General features: G+C 43.9%; 1 protein-coding gene across 1 annotated transcript in view; it reads left to right on the top strand.

Annotated features, from left to right (window-relative positions):
- Positions 1-867: 867 nt before the first annotated feature.
- LOC120840601 overlaps positions 868-19,083 on the top strand; it is a 103,994-nt gene continuing 85,778 nt past the window's right edge. Inside the window, exons 1-4 of the mRNA XM_040211180.1 lie at positions 868-973; positions 6,397-6,543; positions 15,737-16,102; positions 18,682-18,996. Coding sequence (XP_040067114.1) covers positions 868-973; positions 6,397-6,543; positions 15,737-16,102; positions 18,682-18,996 — 934 coding nt within the window. The remainder of the gene's footprint in view (positions 974-6,396; positions 6,544-15,736; positions 16,103-18,681; positions 18,997-19,083) is intronic.

Genomic DNA, 19,083 nt, shown 5'->3' on the forward strand with positions numbered 1-19,083 from the left:
CCCCACGTTGGGAGCCATTTTATGTGGGACCTTTGCTAGCTAGCAACACAGGTACCGATAGAGTAACCAAAGGGTTGTCTCAACAGCGGCGATATCTCAGAGGAGACATCAAACCTAGTAGCCCGCGGTCCCCACATCTCCGCGGTAATATAGACGACGTTTAGGGCTACATTACCGCGGGTCGGTTCGATGAATTACCTCCGTCGGTGCCAATGATCGACTACCTTGTATCACTCTCTCGAATATAGCGTAAGAGAAGACACACGTACCAGAGTAAGGACAGAGTCCAAGAGCATTTATTAGAACACTCTTAAAATGAACTACTATGTCACCATCCAAAATGCCACCCGCGCCAGCAAGGTAAGAAAAGGTCCTTACCTGGCCAGACGCGGGGTTCCGGAGAGCCAAGACCGGGGAAGCATCGGAGAAGTCGCCGACACACGTCCTATCTCTTTCGCGGTCACCCGGACAAGTCCCTTTCCCGAAAGCGGGAAAACAAGAGACGAAACCTCCTCGCCTGTCGGCAGTGACTCGCATCCGAGCGGGGGGACGGAAAGAGGTCCCCCCGGGAGAGAGTGAGAGGAGAGCCCCCCAAGCCAGGCGGCCCTCCGCCTCACGAACAGGTCGGAGCTCACGGCGAAGAAGGCCGAGCGTTCCGACCCGCGGCCGTTATCACAGCCATCGGGGAAGGGAGACCAGACGAATCCCCACAAGCTGTCACTGCTTAATTACGATGTCCCATCTCTACTTTGGGAATTTGTCGGAGCCGACTTTTGCCATCACGAAGGCACCGACTACTTGAGTGTTGTTGACTTTTATCTGTTCTTTTTCGAAATCAGAGCGGTACAGACGCCATCAGTCGACAAAATGATAGCAGCCTTGGCCGACATCTTTGCAACACATGGCTTCCCGATGCAACTATGCACCGACAACGGGACACCATTCAGCAGTCACAAGTTCAAGGACTTTGTCGGTAAGATGGGCATGCAGCACGTCCATTCTAGTCCGCACCATCCTCGCTCCAATGGAATGGCCGTGCTCGCTGTACAAGAACCTAAAAAGCTCCTAAGAAGATATCGCTACGGCAACACAAGGTTCTGTGCCGCATTGCTTGAGTGGAGGAACTCTCCTCGTGACACCTCTCTGAAATCTCCTGTACAGCGACTAATGGGCCGCACACCAGAACGCTGCTCCCTGTGCCAGCCACCACCTAGAGCCCCGGATCGTGCCACTCAAGGAGGTACGCCAGCGTCTTCAAAACATCAGGCGGAAGCAACGTTCGTTCTACAACAGAGGGACACAATTAGTTCAAGAGCTTCATCTTGGCTCTCCCGTCACGGCGTACAACGTGCCCACCAGGACGTGGTCTTCCGTCAAGGCCGCACAGACGGCAAGCACCCCGCGAGCGTACATCCTGGAAACTGAGGAAGGACAATAGTTGCAGCGGACAAGAGAACACCTCAGACCGGCGCCACCACAACCTTCCAGGGCAACCATAGACCCCCCAGAACCATCGGAGAGACCAAAACCACAACTATGCAGACGTGACCCAACCCGTCAACCGCCAAAAGGATACCCGATGCCAGAGTTCTAATCACGAGATAATTAAACCAGAAAAAAAAAAGAAGGTATGAAGTAGTGCACAGTCACGCACACGCACTTAGCAGTCCGGGGACTACGCCCCCCTCCAAGATCTATATCAGCGCTCATTTATCTGAATAAAGGATCTATTTGACACGATACGCTGTTGGAGTTACAATGAGTGCCAGGATCGATCATTGCAAGCTATGAAGCGGGCAAGAACTTGATGGGATTCCACGCACGGGCCTGGCCACAGGGTTCTGAAACAGACAGAAGCGATGGCCTGGATTTAGATTGAGGGTTTCAAAGGCCACATCTCTACCAGTTCCCACTCTGCCACCTTATACCAGTGCAGTGTGAAATATTCCTTTACAGTTTATCTTCAGTCACTCACAGTTCTCTCTGGCGCTTGTCAATAATGAATAGCCAACTAAAACATAGCTTTATTATTCGCCGTCCTTTAACTAACTATTCGATTAATCGGTAGCCGCAGAGAAAGCCGCAGCGTACTCCGGTTTTGAATGTGCTAGTGCCCTAAATGAACGTAATTTTAGTCACCCCGGTGCTACCATGTTTATTATTAACTTTAAGCAACCAACCAACATGTCTTCAGCAGTATTGTGGTCAATGCTAATTTTTCATTATATGTTAAAATTAGCATTATTACATCAACATTAATCGTCATGCGACTATACCCTATTGAAAAAAAAAACAGCTTAAGCTGGTCCCAGCTTCAAGCTGGGTTATTGCCCCAGCATGCCCAGCTTGGCATGTTGGTCATGCTGGTTGATCTGGTTATACTGGTTCTGCTTGTTGATCTGGTCCCATCTTCAAGCTGGGTTATTTCCCAGCATGTCCAGTTTGGCATGCTGGTCATGCTAATTGATTTGGTCCAAGCTTCAAGCTGGGTTATTGCTTCAGCATGCCCAGTTTGGCATGCTGGTAAAGCTGGTTAAACTGATCATAGAGGTGGACATCCCAACCAGTTTAACCTGTTTAAATTAATACACAGGATAAACAAGCGAAGCTCTTCAGAAAAGCCAGCGCGGCATCCCATTTATTATTTTCGTACTTGCGGCCGCCTCATATGAACTCAGATGCTACATATCCTCCGCGCTGACACAGTACTAACCGACGCACAGAGCGGTTCTCGGAGCAAAGCCAAGAATGTTAATAAAACCAGATTGCTTATCTTTCAACACGAAAAATACTAGACACACGCCAAAAACAGGCAATAGCAAAAGAAAATACTACACAGATGAGAGAAGCGAACCTGGGTCCCGCCAGTGATGGGGGCGAAGCCGCAACTTGCGTGGTCGGCAGAGGAGAGGAAATCCATACGGCTTGGATGGCATTGGCGATACTCCTCGGCACCACAGTCATTCACGAGCGCACACACGTTCGAAGACACGAAGCCACGCCTCAGCAAGGACGTCCAACATCTTCCCGCACTGAACGGACTGCTGCTCGTTGTCTCCCCAAAACCCGCTTCGCTTGCACCGTCGTTCAAGAAGTCTCCAAACAACGCGCACACAGCCGTCCCTTCGAAAATCTGCCCAAGATAGCCAAACGCGTCTCAAATTCTCCGTTCCTATTCACTCCCTCTCTCTCTCGTTTCTCGCACACAAAGGTAGCTTACAGCGCGCCTGACGCGCTTGGCCGTCTACCAAAAACGAGAGGACAAAGAACAGGACGTGGCCTCGTTCCAGCCTAAGCCGACCTTGGCGCGCGCGCTCCTAGCAATGCCAGTTCGGCTATTTCTAGCCGACCTTGGCGTGCGCGCTCCCAGCATGACTAGCTTGACCACCACGATTATTAGTTTGACCAGATTCACCAACTGGACCAGATTGGCTCCTTGCAAAACCAGTTTGACCAGATAGGACCAGACTGGCTCCAAACTACACCAGATTGAATCTAAAACCGGATTCTAGTCAGACGATGCTGGTTTTTACTTAAACCTGACTGACCAGCTTAAATTCTAGCTTGCCCAGCTTAAACCAGATTGGTTGCTAGTTAACCCTGTTTGACTAGCACATTGACCAGATTGACCAGCTTAGTTACCAGCTTGGCCAGGTTGACTTTCATGCTGGTTTTTCCAATAGGGTAGTATCCTAAAGCCGTTAATCATGGCAAACTATTCCGCCTCCTGCGCCAGCAAAGCTACCGTTCACAATGGGAAAGAACGCGTATTTAAAATGTAGAAACCTTTTAGATGCTCACTTCAAGGCGCATGCACTGCACAAAAAAAAAAAGAAAAATCCGTGCTGGAAAGACACTTTAAGGCCCCAAGAACTGTTTTAGCTCGTGAATAACGGTTTCGCCTCAAGCACTATCGCCCCCTGGCGCACTAGAAGGGCATCTGGGTGACGAAGAACACTTTTGCAACAAAAAAGAAGTTTAAAAGAAACCCTTACAGGTTTTTCAAGAAGACTCTTTGAAGGGCGTGGTTGACATAACCTCTTGTGGCACAAAATATGGACAAACCGACGACACTCCAAAGTTCTTTCACGGCCAGGTTTTTTTTTATTGTGTGTGGCTTTTGCGGTGCAAGAAGAATATCTGAGCGCTGGTGTCTATATAAGCTGCGAAAAAAATTGGTCAAAACAGTCGTCTGCTTGAAAAAATTTAAAATTAATTTCGAAATTATTTTTTTTTTAATTTTTAAATCTAAGTTTAAGGCATTGTAATTCCTTTTAGACTTCACTAATCTGTATATAATGTCATTACTTTTAGTCGTTGGCATTTTTCAATGGAATTTAATTTAATTTGTGGAGTTTTCGGTGAAGTAATTTGTCACGTAACTTGATTCCTCGATGGAAAGTAATTTTCTCATTCCTACATTTTGTGTGCTACATATTATGTAGTACTGTCCTTATACCGACGTTCACACACTATTTTTGGTCGACTCTTTTGAGATTACTTAAATTCAAAACAGTAAACTTTAAACCTTCAATGAGCAACTAGGGATAACGTTTTATTCTCTTTTTAGCATAGACGTCATTGCCTTTTTTAAGTAAAAATGTAGTTTAAGTTTAGTCATTCGGCGTGGTTTTGTTTGTTGATTAATATTAAAACTCTTCAAGTGCTCTGCAAAAAAAACAGAGGCCTATCATTTTTACTGTGTACTTACAAAGTTTGGATGCTCAAAACGTACACCAAATCTCTCCTGCAAAAAGGACGCGTCGCACAGATTAACGATTAACGTCGTACTGGTTTCTGCCAAAGGGACGTTTTTGCGAAAAGTTTTAGCGCTAAGTATAATTATATTCTTAGTGAACTTTGAGTAATTATATTTTAATTCATACATTTCAAGGTATCATTTGAATTAGAAACGTTCTAGGCATCGTTGAAAATAACTGAGTCAGCGCTCTTTACCTGTAATACCAGGCATATGCGGAATTTTAAGGAGTTCCGAAAAGCACTAAATCTGGACACGTTTTTAGGTTACGTTTGTTTTTTTTTTTGTTTTTTTTTATCGGAGCGCAATTTTGCGTTAATGGTCCTGCTACATATGGGGTCAAAGCGCGCAACTACCGCCTCGCCTCCCTCATAAGATTATAAACTAGCTTTCTCGCACGCTAATTAACCTAAATGTTTCTAAGGAAATTCTTATCTTCCTTCACGTTCAGCTATAAGCAGCTTTCTAACCTATTCCTTTTTACCGACAGACATCATATTATACATTGTGCCTGTGTACTAAATTTCGTTATTCAGGCGCTGAAAGGTATCATTGAACATTTTTTTACTACTGTAAAGTTTACATCCCACGCAAATCTTTTTTTATAGTTAAGGGGTGCTTTCCGCTGGTTTTGTAATACCAATACATTAGTCTTCTTAGGTCATTCTTTATTCATTAGCCTACAGCAGTTTGCTCCATGTCTCCTACCTGCTTTTGGCAAATGCTCGAGATTTCTGGCAGGTAGGTGAAACAGAATGTTACACCCCCTGCCAGAAACAAAGGAATGTTTCAGAAACGCCTTAGTAATCTGCTAATTTTCAATGGTTTCAGGGCCCATATTCTGAATTTTTTTCTATTGGAAGTGTTGAACAATTACAAATAAAATTGTGTTTTCTTCAAGTTGTAGACCGGCATTGCGGCAACCGTGGAAGGATTGATATTACCTCATTCCAGCAAGCTTTATGCGGTATTTTACAAACCCGTATGCGTGAATTTTAAGAAGTGCGGGTACTTAATTCTTTCTTAACTAGTCCTTGTAATCGCATAACTTCTAAAAATAAACCAAGAAATCATTTATGACATCCCTATATAAACCAGGAAAATAAATATTCGTTGTAACTTCTTGTTTTTCTGCAGCTTTTATTTTGTTTGACCCAACTTCGAGTTCTGTGTTCTGTGTGCCGATTTCGACAATTAATTTTTGCAGAAAACACTGAAACATCTATATTGTAAAAGGTTGTATTTTAAACAGAAATATACTTAGAATATATTGTGTTTGCTTTTACTTTTTTTTTGTGATTTCTTGTTTTTGTGAGCCAGAACGCAAGTGAACATACCTTTTACTCTTTTTCTGGCTTTCATATTTACTTTGGTTATTTGTTTTAACTAACTTTTTTTTTGGCCAACCTGGTTCTCTTCCAAAAGCCCCTGTTAACTTCGGCAGAACTATGTCATGTTGCAATTGATTCGCCACTAATTATTATATTTAATATTATTAATAGTATTATTCGGTTGAACGAACTTCGTTTGTATTCTTATCACTTTTTCTAATTGATGCGGTTTTCTTTGGGTACACTAATCAGAAATTGAGAGTGAATTGGACTCCTTATAGCGACTTCATTGTTCAAATCTTTCAGATGCGACATGGTACAGCGACCATGTGCCTTTTAAGTGCGGTGGAAATGTCAAAATCTCAAACATCTTCCTGTGCGATGGAAAACGACAGTGTCCCAACGACACAACGCTGTCTTTCCGTGCCGACGATGAAGATTCTGATATGTGTGGTAAGTGAACGAACACAACCTTACAATTAACATATTTTCACCTTCATAGATCCGGTTCCACCCTTTCTGTTAGGATTGCCTATATTTTATAATTTTAATGATTTATTAGCATTTCCTTGAACTATTTGTTTTCAATAATACTCATATTGTATCCTCATGCCTTTCTGTTTTTAGTATCCAATTTTCAATTTCTTGGTGTGCCCTTGAAGTTAAAATGTCTGTCTGCTTTGTGTGTTAGGGAACGCGTTTTTACAATTATGGTTGGCTGTGTCCCTTTTTTCTTTTTCGTGTTTTCAATTTATTCTCGGAGCTCGCCATAAAAAAATGTCCTCAGGTACTTGCTCTTATTATGTTAAGAAATACGACTAGTTAGTAGAAAATAACTATACCGAAGGCAGAAATACAAATGGTACGATTTTGTAGACTTATGATAGAGCAATAGAGCAAGAACAGTGACAAATTGTAATGGCATTAAAGGTCATTGATATGCTTCATTTACGGGTTATGCTTCGGTCCAATAAACAAAACGTTCAACAAGTGACCCGGATAGAAAAGTATCGCGTTAGGCTTGTCTTAACTTTACGGTGACCACCTTCCCGCCACTCACGCTTATGTTCAGCAGAATCTGAACCATAGAGCTGCCAATGTTCACCAACAAAGCTCACCCAAAAAGTGCCGGTGGTTTAGTTTTACTCCGCGTGAACCAACATCCCTAAGCTTACACAAAGCAATGGATAAACAACTGAAAACTGGTAACAACGTTTGCGTTTAAATGAGATCGATCGCGTTACGACCGCTTATAACCTCAATGACTATGGAGAACACATTGGCACCATCCACCAAGTAGTCCTAGACCCTTCCTGATCTAGGTATAACTACACAAGGTTTCTACCCTGTTTGCGAGATCCTTTCTACTCACTACCTTCGAAAAATGGTAGCATGTAACTTTTTCTCTAAATATTACAAGCACATGTGGCAAAACAAATGTTCTGTGACACACAGGTCTGGCCAAATTTCCGCTGCGAAAATACGTATGGCGCATAAATAAGGTGGTCCTCATATTGGTGTGTGCCAAAGGGCTCCTTTTAGAACAAATGTTGACGTTCTGTACGCTTCAGCGGCTCAATCCGACGTGGGTCAGCGGTGGGTCACGCCGTATCTGCCAGCTGCGCGGAGTCAAATATTCATTACTTTTCTGTAGTCCGGGAGCGATCTTTTTTTTTTAAATGAAAGCCGGAGAAAATTATATTTTGCAATCGATTTTATTATTCATGACAAACCTCTGTGTTGAGTAGACTTACCGCGACCCACCGGCGACCCACGACACACCACGCAAAACAAATAATACCCAGTAGGACGTGGGTCGTGGGCGTCCGGAGCGATTTACCTTATTGTTATATCAAGACGCCCAGACGGTGTTTCTTTCATAAATTGAAAAGCCCTATTACAATTTTAATTTCCCAAAAAAGTTCCCATTTGTTTTAATGTTGAAAGGACGTGGCACGTTCCTTTTTCGGCGCACCTCAATGCAATTCCGAGACGACATACAGTAAAATGCGTGTCCACGGACTCGAGAGAGCTGATGAAACTGTACGGAAGATCCGAAGACGGTGGATGCATTGGTTACTATGCATCGCTCAGGAAAAGCACAAACCAAAACAAGGCGAGTGTAATGGCGAAAAAATTCGTAATATTCTACGGAGAACGTCGAGCATATGTGTTTATTGTTTCGGGGTGATTTAACACTGAGCACAAAGTAGACGGCCTTGAATATCAATAACTCGCTCGCAACCATTCAAGATGTTATGACACGTTGAGTATTGGTGGCGAAAACTTTTCGATTTGAGCTACTTCAAGTTTTATTTATTCAGCAAAGTGCTTTCACAGAGCTTTCAGTAAAATGTGTCTTGAAATATACGACTGTATACAGTCGTATATTTCAAGACATATTTTATGAAATCCAAATTTTGGTCCAGCATCCTTTTAAACAAGCTTTTTCAAATATTAGCATAATGAACATACAATTGGACAACTTGCTAACTCACAACAGCACCCTCCCGATGATGCCGTACAAAGGTTCTGTCACACGCACCAACCGAGGGGATTGCTGCAAGTCCATCCACCCTCAACTTTTAGTCACCTTTGAGACTGAAGAACTGCTGTATGGCCCGTCCAGCCACTGCGCACACAAAGAGAAACACGGGAAATAACACTCAGTGACGAGCAAAGTCTCTGGGCGGAAAGCCCTCCGTGACAAATGAGCACTGTTGGGTTACGGCAACGGCGTAATACACAGGTTCTGCTTCTTGGATGCCTTTACCGCTGCGGTGGGTGGTCGTAGCTAGTCGTAGCAGATAGTGTCACGTTTGTTGCTCGTACCAAAACACCAAAGCCGTGTAGTATTCTTGTTGCCGAAGTTCATAAGCCTACGTTCCCGGTCTACACACACTACACAAAGCCAGCCACGAGCAAAGCTAGCTAACCCCGTTTCTGCTTCGGCGACAAGCCGCCAGGGCGGTGACACCGCCGCTGAAACTTCTGCCTCGGCTCTTCAAACCAGGGCCCCTCAGTGCACAAGCATGACACTTGCTAGGCTGCTCTGCCTGTACCAAGTGACACGCGCCCGCATGTTCCCTCTCATAATTCTTCTGACTGTACGTGCCCCGTATTGTACACGGCCATACTGTGCACATGGCGAAAGTTCCCTTTCGAAAGTGCTCCACGGTCGGCTTACAATGCTGCGAACACATAGCACATGACCACTATAGGTGACGACACTTGGGACACTTGCCATCCGTCGTTGTGGCGCAAAGTCGCTTTCTCAGTCGTCCTCACAAGGGGCGAGGAAAGGCAGGCACTGCATAAAAAATCAATACATATTATAACACTGGCTGTGGCAAACTAGTTTCAAAGATGATACAGTCATGTCTTCTTAATATGGACACCTCCGTACTATAAAAAGATTTTTTTTCTATAATGTAAGGTGTTTATATGAGAAAATTAAATTTAAAACAAAAATTGGATAACAAGCATAACCAAACGAACAGTTTATTCAGCTAAAAGATAATGAGATGCGAGTTTGCTCTATCGCTTTAGAGCCGTTTAACATGTAGCACTACTGTCGTTTACAAGAATAGATACCCAGGCTGTAAAGTGATGATCGGCTGAATAGCAAAAGATGTTGCACTGTATGCACAAGCCGGATGTAATTGACACTTAGCTGCCGGCACTTAGGATCCTATAATCTTATGATCGCAAACGGGAATTACATCTGGTGCCTACGGCTGGAATAATGTCTCGCTTCGTAACAGAAAAAGCACAAAAAAAAACACAGGATGGAGAAACCGGGTGTCACAAATTCAGGCTTCTCTTCATTTTTTTAAATACTTTTATGATCTTTTTTTTGGACCACTTTAAGTGTTGGTACGGTCAAAAAGGGGGAGTGTGGTGCCACTTTTAATCTCAGTTCGTCCCGTCGTAGTTCCTTTCTAAGTCCCCAACGAATTTGCTCGTTTGCGGAATGGGTTTTTGTTAACGGGCGACGTAGATCATCCCAGGTCACAGTTTGTGGCTTTGACCTCGCGGACAGAGGGTTGCGTATGCTGGCTCGCGTATGGTGCCGATTTGACATGCAGGGGCGCCGCCGGGATACAAAGATGTTTACGCTGGCTAGCACGCTTTTTGAAGGCGGCGGCTTTGCTCAGTCTGCCGCCTGTCGTGTTCTATGTATCGGCGATAATTGATGTTTTTGGACTCGTACGGGGGAATGGATGGGCACATATGTTTGGTTGTCTGAAAAATGTAATAGGTTTTGCCATTTGGGTCGTTGCTGTGTAGCTTTGTTTTTCTTGAAAGTTGACTGACCCGAAAGGCGGGGAAACGGGAGGTTGGTCGGTAGACGAGCCTATAAAAGGGGGTTCGGGAACAAAGAAGGTAGTCCAACCCCAGAGCTGGCCGGGTCGCTACTCAACGTGGTTACTCCCTGCAGATGAGTCTTGGAACGTGTAATTTTTGGCTTCTGCCCTGCCTGTCGGACAAGTGTTTGAGTTTGTTGTGCTGAAGCATGTGTGGCTGTGTGGTGCGCGGTGTCGACCTCATCAAGCCTCTAATTGGACCGCTGGACTTCGAGACGCCGTTCTTCGGCCGACAACTCCAGACTACGGACTGCTCTGGACTCGGCACCTACCGGAAAGCTAAGCCTGGTTTTCTAGGACTTGTCTACTGCATTCTCTGGCTCTGAAGTACGAATTGTTGAATGTTGGGAAGATTTTTACACAGTGCTACTTTCTGTCGCAACTGTTTTGGGGGATTATCCCATGTGTGTAGCGGTAACGTTCAAGCTCCATCTCGGTTTGCTCTCGTTGTTAGTGTCGGGTTTTCGTCACTGTTTTGTTGGCTTATTCCGGTTTTATGAGCGTCGAGTCTTTTTAGTATTAGTTTCTGGCTCGCAGGGCTCCATAGCTTTGAGCTGGAGTGTGGTTTGTGTTGAGTGCTCTATTGCCGTGTACAGCTTAGTTTTTCACTTTATTAAATCTAATCTTTTGTTTGCTTATCCTCCCTGTGTCATCATCTTTCTCTACTGATTATACACCAGGCGTGGACCTAGCGCTAGTCAATGGTCGAACTTAGCTCTCTTGTTCTTTTCCCGTAATTTCTCGTTTATTCTCAGAGTGGATCATTGAATTATTTTTATTAATTTGAACCCCACTCCGTGACACCGAAACAGATGGGAAAGCACCACAACGTATTAAACTCGTCGAACATTAAATGTTCTTGAATTACACCTCACCCATGCTTGCTACGTGATGAAGCCCAAAGGTTAGTTCAATGCCAATCAATATTAAATGTCTTTAGATGGGCACCTGCTGCCCGATCATGGCCTTTATTGCAAAGCACTGTTCATACATTTGCGAGTCCTGCAGTGCCTTGTGGAATGGTGGGCGATACTTGCCGTTCCGCAAGGCACTGCAAGACAGATCAGGCTCAACTTTTGAATGTCGACGTGCTTACGGAATGCTGCAGCAGACCAATCATTCGCCGAGGGAAAAAGAAAGGAAGCTGCATGCCTCCGTGTGCTCATTGCCAGTGTTTTCTGCTCTGCTATGTACCCTGCTTGTGTGCTGTGATTTGCAAGCCAGCGCGGGATATATTTCCTTGATTTGTTTGTCTGTTCAGCTGTGCGAGGTTGTGATTGACCCCGGTTCGGATGAGGCTTCGCTCATCCGAACCGGGGACGATGACTGCTGTTGTTTACACGATTTTCTACAGCTATGTGGAGTGGCTTTGTGTTTAAAATTGCAATCCTAAGTGCAAAAAGAAGTTACCGCAGACTATATTATTAAAGGTTGATTTCAACTGGCAGGCTCTGGCTACAACCACCTTAATATTCATTCAACATTTTTTGCATTTCTACTTACCCGTGATCGCTTCATTTGCCAAACACGTTAGTGGCCGGTCACCTTACCAATGAAACTAATGTGCTGGTGTCTCCGGCGAAGAATTCCCTCAGGGCTACATGCAATGCACAACCCAGTTTGTAGCCCGTTGTGACTGAAAGCTTTCACACTGGGGAAACGTTGTTGTCACAAACGCAGTCAAAGAATGCGATAGGATTGGGGGAACAGGGGGATTGTCCAAGTTGACTGACTGCATGAGCATATGTTTCTATCGCCACCGTGTTTCCTCCACGCAGGCGACGGAGAAAACGATATAGAGACTCCTCGCGCTTGCCAATGCCAAGTTTCTCTAAAACGTCGAAATACGAGACACCCAGCAGCGAAGTGTCGATATTGCCGGAGAGAGCGGCGGGACAACGATCAGCGCAGGATCGCGGCTTCGCCACTCGTATGCGACGGTGTCTTCGGTTTCCGCTCTCTGCAGCTTCCACCGGGACGCTAGCCGTGCCTAATTGTGCTAGCTTTGAGCACCACAGTTCATAGGGTTCACAGCGGCCGAGCGAAAGCTCGCGCAAAAGAACCGGCGAGCAGTCGAGTCGTTTCCAATCGACGGGGTGGCTAAACGCCGGTTGTGTGAATCGGGCTTAACGCCTGAGCCGGCTTGCTCAAAGCAAATCTAACGTTCTTGAATGTCATGTAATAAAAATCTGAGACGTGCTACATTCTATACAAACTTGATAAAAAAAATCAAACACTCACCTTCGGCTGCTACGTCCGCCGTACCGCTTCAATGCAGAAGCAACATGGCGCTCGACGTTTTGGGGTGTTGGGCTGGGGTGTTTTCAGTGTCGCTTACACGCCTAGTCGTGTAAACCGAAACCGAAACACCAATTTTTACTACCCCAAGTAATTTTTTGACGATTTATCACTAGCAGAGCGTGTAAAAATGTGCTAACGAGTGAAAATGGGGTGTAAACAGGCGAAATATTACATTTTCGCTAACAGTGTAGAACATTCGCGGTATTGAAGAGTTCGCTGTACCAAGATCCATGATTGGGACATAGAAAGTAAATTAATGCATCAACGTAGCAGCTTGGGCGAGTTTGTTGCTCATATTAACACACATTACAGCGCACACTGCAAAAGTACACTCACACTGTACACTCACTCGTACACTAGTAGTTCCAGACGTAGGAGAAGACAAACTATTTAAAACGAGTTGTCAGTTGTTGAGGTTCATTTGAATTTTTCCTTCCTTTTCCTTGAGTAAGTTGTGAGAGTACTTTTTCCGTGTGCTCTGTAGTGAGTGTTAATGTTTCAATATTCCAAAGCAAAATATCAAAGCATTCGTCGACATTTGTTTTTTGGTGCACGGTGTGAGGTGGGCCACCGATGTGTCACGCGAAGTATCCCTAAGATAGCTCGGCAAGTTTCAGATAGTTTGGCACTGCAAAAACCGGAAGACCGCTCGCGCCATCTGTCGGTGGCACGAAAGGGCAGTTTAAGTCTGTAACCCACCGGTGGGTTACGGCGCACCCGAGGGAAATGACAGGGGGTTCACCGTAGGCCAAAAAACGCATGGAAATTAAGGCCTCAAAAAGTGCTGCCGCGGTAAAACGTTATGTTTCCAATAGCGTTTGAGTAACTAAAAATTTACTTCTGGTCATAATAGAAAACCACTAAATTGTAGCACTTCACAAAAATACAAAGCACGCGGAGCGTTTTAGGGCGTTCCTATACAATTAAAGTTCTCTATCATTCTGGTGTAATCGGGGAGCACATAATGTTTTGTATCGGCATTATGGGCGCGTTTTGATTTGCTGTGTTTGGTTACAGAGAGCGTTGTGTGGTTTTAGATGCACTGCGCACAATGACACACTCTTGTGTCCTCCGGGTTCATCAAAACGATCGAGACAATTTTAAATTTATTCGGGAGTAAAGTGTGTCAGGAGGATGCTTTAATGAGGCGTCCTTCGTGAGTTCTACTTTTTATGAATGCGTGGAGGGCATAGAAATCTTAGTGCTGTAAGAGTGCGAGAAACCCATTGGCTAGTAATTTAAGTAATCACAAGCGAAGAGGTTTTTCGCACCCTTTGCGCTACCTATAGAATTTTGTTCGAAAGTGTGACGTCAGACACCCGCTGCGATATTCCTTGGTCCGTTATAATCCGCCCCATGATGTGAGTTCACGAGGGAATTAAGCTACGCTTCGTCATTTGAGAGCAAGGTCTGCGCGTCGAGGGCTACCTCCGGTCGAAGTATGCTGGACTAAGTAAGACTCGCCGCCGACAGCCACCTGCGGATTATGCTGGACTAAGTATAATTCGCCGCGTATGCTTGTCTGAGGATTAAGCAGGCTAGACACATATCACTCGCTAACGATAGTTGCCTCCTGCCAAAGTATACTGGACTGAGTTCGACCTGCCGCCAATTGTCGTATGCGATTTAAGTATGCTGGACTATGTAACACTCGCTGCGGACAGTCCCGTGCAAGAGCAGGCGACCGTCGGCAGCAAGCCATACCTAGTCCAGATTTAGTCCAGCTGCTTGCGCCCTCTTTCACCTGATCCTTGTTGCGCCAGTAAAGAAAAAACAAAAAAAAACATCGTTGTGGCGCCGAGCAAGAACGTTGGGCAGCTGCTCGAATGATGCCTGGGTTCCCTTCCCGCTTATCCCTTTGGGGAATCCAGCTTGTTGGCGATTAATTGTGCCCAATTATGGTGATATAATAGTTATTGTGACTAAGCATCGTTTCTACATACCTTGGACACTTATGCATTGATTGATGTGGATATATTCACGTTTTATAGTGCCTTGTCTTGAGTGTAATGCGTCTTAATCACACTCGGTCGTGATACGTTTGGCATGAAATCAAGCCCTCAATTTTACCCGTTTCTGGGTTTCGGTGTCCCATCGAAGTGCTTCTTTGCGCCAAAGTTCCTGACACTTGTGGTCAAACCGCGCAAGTACCGCCTCGCATTCCTCGTGGGAGATAATGATAAGCGTATCGCGAGCCGGCAAGATAAAACGATGTGCATCTTTCATGATAATACAAGAATAAGCTGTAATTCTTGGTTTCACGAATGAGTGAATTCAGACAAGTTGGCTCATTCTTAAAAATTTATAGAGCAGCGTCCAAACAAACACAAAAATACTGTGATAGGGAGTAGACGCAATGAGCGACCTCCTTCATGCGAAGAATGCGTGTCGGCGCACAATAGTTGCGCGCATTGGCCATGGGAGAGCCGGAACTGTGGCGAGGAGGTGCCTTGTGATTGGAGACCGGAACAGCAAAATGCACCCAAATCGGGCGTTTCTGTTTTTCTATTTGAAACACTAATATTATTTACCTGCCATGTATGCTGTAAATGTGTGTGCTGATTTAGTGGTTTTCGATGCCATCTAGAATGTTTTTAGTTTAATTCGTACCTCTAAATTTGTGAATTAGTAACCTTTTTCCACTGTATGATGCGTACTTTTCGCAAGAGTGAATTAATGAGAGACCCGAAGAAAGACTCTGTGTGTACGGTTCGTAAGTGCCCCTGAGCTACTCGCTAAGTGGCGCCAGTCTTTTCTCTCGTCGAAAGAGATTACGAGTGGTTGTGAGACAGTCTATCACTCTCAAGTGTAACTATGTGTATCAGCCTTCAGTGGTTAACTAGTACAAGGACTACATAAAAACACCAATGTTTCCTTGGTCGTTAACATTTTCGTTTTGATTTTCCTGAAGTTCGTTAAAATTGTCCGATCATAGTCGCTGTTGTTACATTGTATCTTTTCTTGCTCGTGGCTTTCAGTGGCAACACGATATCTGCCCCCCAAAGAATTGGTTTTGACGAAGCAAAGCCAAAACAATTTGACCTTGTTGATGTCGTGGTCATTTGAAGATTCCTCAATAGCGAAGCCTGAAGTTGAACTTACGAGCGACAGCGATGACAGCGAAAACGTGCATTTGGCTGGATACCTACTTTCTGGAACTTCAGATCATCATAACTTTAAGAAGACTTTTACGGCACAAGTCAATGAATACCGTGTCTCGCATCTGAAGCCGTGGACACTGTACGAAATAGTTCTACGACCGTACTACACTTTTGATGGTTCTGTTCAACCAATTTACAAAGTTGGAAAGGCAGCATATACAATATATTGGAGCGAAGCCACAGGTAAGGTGTAAATTATTTAATATTTTTGCAGATATGTTTTATAGTGTTTTCCCTGATACATGAAAGTTTTTTAATATATTATTGATGATTTGTTTAATCTTCATTCCTCTTTTATATCATTACTTTGCCATATTTGAATTCACGCTGCTCTATTTGACCTACACAGCTGAAATAGTACATATCTATAAACTAAATATATATGGGTTTATGTGCCCGTGTGCGTAAAATGGGTTTATATATACATGTATGTTGTCGTAACGGATGGACCAACTTTCAGGGGCTTCGAAACCTTTCAAGCTGCAAACTGACGGCTTTTTCCAGCCCCGTCGTCAGAATTGCCGAAATAAAGAATGCCTCTCTATATATGGGGTGTTTCACGTAAGAGTGACAAAACTTCATAAAATTAGTCGATTCACGGTAAAGGAACAATTTTCTTGGGACAGCATTACTTCTGGTGGCGGACGTGAGAAAATATGTAATACTTACTAATTAACTCTTTAATTATTTAAAAGGACTAATTATTTTTAAATAGTGAAAATAGGCATATGTTTCCAAATAGGAATCTTGCTGAGCGCCATCCAGAACTACTAAATTAGTAATTTTATAAAGACTTTGAGCGCGTGAGAAGCGCAGTAGTGCACTCAAGTTACCACTCGGGGAGCAGGTACAAGACTGGGTATCTCATAAGAGGCTAAGAATCGCGCGGGCGCCTTACCGCAACCGCCAGCTTTGTACATGCTCCACGAGTGGTAACTTTGGTGCACTACTACGCTTTTCATGCGCTCAAAGTACATGTGAAAATTACTGTTATTGTCGTTTTCGAGGATACTCCGCAAGTTTCTAATTGGAACTATAAGTCTATATGCACTAATTAAAAAGTCAATTAGTCATTGTCCATTAATTTGCGAACTAATTAGTAAGTAGCCCGAATTTTTAACGTCCACCACTGCGAGTGTGCGGTCCTGAGAAAATTATCTTTTTCCGTTGAATACACCAATTGGACGAATATTTGTCACTATCACGTGAAACACTGTATATAGTATATACAGGGTGTTTCACAAAAGGCAGACAAATTCAATATTGCGAAAACTACGCATTTCACCAAAAAAAAAATGGCGTACGTCGTTCTAGTCCTTGGCCAGGGGTCTATTTAGGAAATATATTGAAGTTCGGGATAAATAATTTGTTAAATAATTTCTCGCAATTATTTATTTAATATATTGGGTTTAAGGGCGTAGTTTCATTGGAAACTTAGTGAGCATCATCCAAAACCATCAAATAAAAAAATGACGTGGAATAGGAGGCACGTGCAGCATTTTACTGCTTTCTGAAAAACTGCACAACTTTGAAGGGTTTTTAAGTTTCGGTTTGGAATCGGAGCGCTTCTTGGCCCCGACGGCACCGCGCTTCGTGGAGAAATAGTGCAACCTGCCTCTGCTTCGTTGCGCGAGGGCAGCGAAGCAGATGTTGTTTGCACTATTTCTCCACGGGGCGTGGTGCCGTCGATGCCGAGAAGCACTCAGACTGAAAACCGAAACTTAAGAATAGGATGAAGTTGTTCTGTTTTTTAGAAAGCTGTAAAATGAAACGCGTGCCTTCTATCCCACTCCGATGCTTTTATGTAGTGTTTTTCAATGATGCTTAGCAAGTTTCCAAATAAAACAATGCCCTTAAACTCAATATTAAAAAAAAAGAATTACGTGAAAATAATTCACAACTTAATTATCAAAAAGCAGTTAGGGCGCAGGCGAGCTGGTGTAAGTTTACCATTTTTTAGACCACCTCAGACTGGGTGGAAGAAACACGACGACGTCTCAGTTAAAAGTAATTGAGTAAAGTAACGAAGTAATTAATCCGTTACTTTTTACGGGGAGTAATTTGTAACGGTAATCCACTACTTTTTAGGCCAAGCAATTGCAATTGTAATTAATTACTTTTTGGAGTAACGGGCACAAGTCTGCTTCGCACATACGCGACATACAGACACCATAGGAATTCATACATGAATGCGTTCACAAGCAGCACAAGGTACAACATGAGATATTGACACTATATATATTCCTACACCTCTTCAGACGTCGTCGTGTTTCTTCCACCCAGTCTCAGGTGGTCTAAAAAATGGTTAATTATCAAGAACTTTTATAATTTACCTAAATAGGCCCCTGGCCTAGGACCAAAACAACAGAAGCCTTTTTTTTTGTGCGATACGTAGTTTTCGGTATATCCAATTTGCCCGCCTTTCGTGAAACATCCTGTAGATATGAATGGAAAACATGTTCGGGTACATAAAAAAATGATAGTTGTATTTGCTTAGTTTTTTGAAGAAAGTGTTCGGGAATAAATGAGTTCTAAAAGACATTCATGCATTGGCTATAAAACAATGACCATAATCTTATTCCTTGAATGAGTCATGAAATGGTATTGGCTTTCAAAGTTACGCACTGCACGCAAGCATACTTATACAACCACAACTTCAATACACTTGCCCGCAGCATCCCTGAGCCAGGGACGCCTTTGTGAACATCGGTGGACTGAAGTTTGGCCAATAGAAAAAAATTCTGTTCATATTCTTTATGCAGCTCCAACGGCTCCGGCCTATGCTGAAGTGTTGTCTGTAGAGGACGAGATAATTACGATGAAAGTTCGAGATCCACTCCGTTGGAATGGCGATCCAGGCGGGTACTTGGTTCGCTGGGAGACCCTGGACAGTCTGCCAGAGCGCAGAGGCCAGGCCTACTTCGGCATACCTGAAACACGTTCCTTGGAAAATCAATACATGAAGATCTCCGTGGACCTTCCACCTGGGAGACACTACGGGCTCCACACTTCAGTGCAGAATTTTGGTCATCAGAACGAAAGCTTCACGGGCCCCGAAGTTTCCACCTCCATCGTAGGTGAGGGTTAACTACGGCAATTCACTCTTGAAGCAAATGTATGGCGGCTTCATCTATTAACAAACTTAACGAAAGAATATTTCATTC

This window comes from Ixodes scapularis, unplaced genomic scaffold (assembly GCF_016920785.2).
Source record: "Ixodes scapularis isolate PalLabHiFi unplaced genomic scaffold, ASM1692078v2 PGA_scaffold3__209_contigs__length_174095766, whole genome shotgun sequence".
Taxonomy (NCBI): Eukaryota; Metazoa; Arthropoda; class Arachnida; order Ixodida; family Ixodidae; genus Ixodes; species Ixodes scapularis.